The sequence below is a fragment of the Thermobia domestica genome, chromosome 11 (assembly GCF_964235325.1).
Source record: "Thermobia domestica chromosome 11, izTheDome1.hap1.1, whole genome shotgun sequence".
Classification (NCBI taxonomy): Eukaryota; Metazoa; Arthropoda; class Insecta; order Zygentoma; family Lepismatidae; genus Thermobia; species Thermobia domestica.
The window spans coordinates 169621366-169623646 of NC_137464.1; the positions used below are offsets into that span (position 1 = coordinate 169621366).

General features: G+C 33.4%; 1 protein-coding gene across 1 annotated transcript; it reads right to left on the reverse strand.

The window, feature by feature from the left end:
- On the reverse strand, positions 1–1868 carry LOC145663703 (uncharacterized protein F54H12.2-like). The gene is made up of 2 exons (XM_081729797.1): positions 877–1868; positions 1–205 (listed from the first exon to the last, which is right to left on the reverse strand). Exon 1 carries the CDS (start codon positions 1734–1736, stop codon positions 879–881), a length of 858 nt encoding a protein of 285 aa, XP_081585923.1. The 5' UTR covers positions 1737–1868; the 3' UTR covers positions 1–205; positions 877–878.
- Between the last annotated feature and the right edge of the window lie 413 nt (positions 1869–2281).

A 2281-nucleotide genomic window follows, 5' to 3' on the forward strand; every position in this document is an offset into this window, starting at 1 on the left:
ACACAATTAAAACGACGGTAAGTATAGTACATTTTAAAAGAACGTTAAATTTTCTTTCCATTGTTCCTATGATGATAACTTTACAACTGCCATATACTGTTCACTGATGATACTACTGCTGTTGATGTTGATGATGAAACGTAGATACAAGTCAATCTGAACATTGAAGATGATGTCCATACACACGATGACGATCTTTTACTCTCTGAAATGAAAAAAAATTGAAAAAACAAACTTAAAATTTATTTTATCTATAATCATGAACAAATAATAATACATACAAACACATTATAATAAAGAAGAAGAAGAAATGGCTACCTGCAATAATATGAAAAGAAAGTAATCAAAACAAACGAAGAAGAAGAATGAAGACATGATTACCTGTAAAAGTAAATACAGCAAACGACGATCATTTTTTTCTGGAGTTGATGAGAAAGTGTAATGAAATTCATTTAAGGACTTTCCTTTAGCTTTGAAGCATAGGAAAAGATATGAATAATGCCCACATAAGGATGATTTTACACTTTGAATTTGTTTATTATTAAATGTATAAGAAGTGGAATTTCTACGTAGAAATTGAATATGATGCATTACATATGGAGGAAATCCAAATGTATCGAAGTAGTGGGCACGGCCATCAGTATGAATATATACGGAAATCCAGTGTGTGCCAAGTTTGTTCGAGGGATCTGTATTTATGATGATAGCTGCAGGTAGTGGAACATGTGCTGGTAATTCATTGGCTGCATATACGCCAACGAAATGATTGTGATATAAAGAATTTGTTTGCAAAGCATTTAATAAATCTAGTGTAGAGGACATCATGTATAAAAATGCAGACATGTACATATATGATATGATATTTAAATAACGTACCTTTAAAAATCCATGATGATGTTCCTCTGATGATCCACTTCTAAGAGAGATTGGAATTCTCCATACACAATGCAGGAGATAGGTGCTGGTAGAGGCTTCGTAAAATGAACTTCCAGACGAACACACCCATGACGTATAAGATTCCAATGCTGCACAGCGCTGGCTTCTCCATCTTGAGTAATGTCAAAAACAAAGATAGTGTATCCTTGAGGAAAGTCAAGGCGAGGAATATTGTTGCCATGATTGGAAAAGTGAATGCCTGATCCACAGAATAAGGTATGATATGAGGAAACATAGAGGTTGTTTTCGAAAATTGGTTGTAATGGTTTTGAAGGTACAGGTTTTCCATCAATGTATAGAGAGAAGAAATTGATGTCAAAATGTTTGAAATGAAATGGATTTGAAGTTATTGTTCCTGTATAGGCATCATTTTGTGTAAACGCCACAATCACTCGAGTTGGTAATACTCCCATAAATAAATTATCTATTGTTTTTGATTGAAGATCCTTTGGAATGACGAACGACTTCATTTGTACTCTTGTGAGAGGATATTTGGCTGTTGTTGATTGTAGAAGCTTGTTATGTGCTAGTTTTATTGTAGGACTAACATTAATCTTTTTAATATGTAAAGCAGCGTCTAAAATGTTCACTTTAGCTTCAACAGACGCATCACTAGCGATGAGACAAAAGTTTGGCTTTGCAGGAATTAACTTGAGACGTAATTCTACTCCTTGGATTAAAAATTTATCTTGATTAAAAATATCACAATGAAGATGTCCAAGCATGTCGAATTTTGCACTTTTTTTTGTTAATTCATAACGTTGTTGAAATCCTTTATTACCACTAGATGTTGCATCCATATGTCCAGCAGTATCTTGAAACCAGAATGCACATTGAAGATGAGTATTTTTAGCAGAATCATCATAATTTAACAGTTTTTCAATGTATGATCGATATGGATGATTATGAGATGGAAATGAAATCAGTTTGTTATTTAAATACACTTCCACTTCACTGAACATAGAATTTAAAAAGTCATTAATAGGAGCCACAGCTTTATCACTTTCACCAAATGCTGATCCATCAGGCTTAACGATTTGAGCTTCGATGTAAAGAAGAGTATGTGGTAGATCTATGTATTCATCACTTGTTCCTGGGATGACAAACTCTATAGGAGCATTATCAGCTAGTGAACTGATTGGTTTGTATGTAACAACATGATTATCCAATATACTGGTTTGCGTTGGTTTTGTAGAAAAAATATCTAGTTCACTTTTTACACACTCGCAGGATTGATGATGTAAGAAAGCCATAATGGTGATGATTTAATCAAAGATATCGTGTGATAACTTCCTCTTCTTATAAGACTGATTTTTCTTTGTTTTCTGTGTACGTTTCCTCTTGC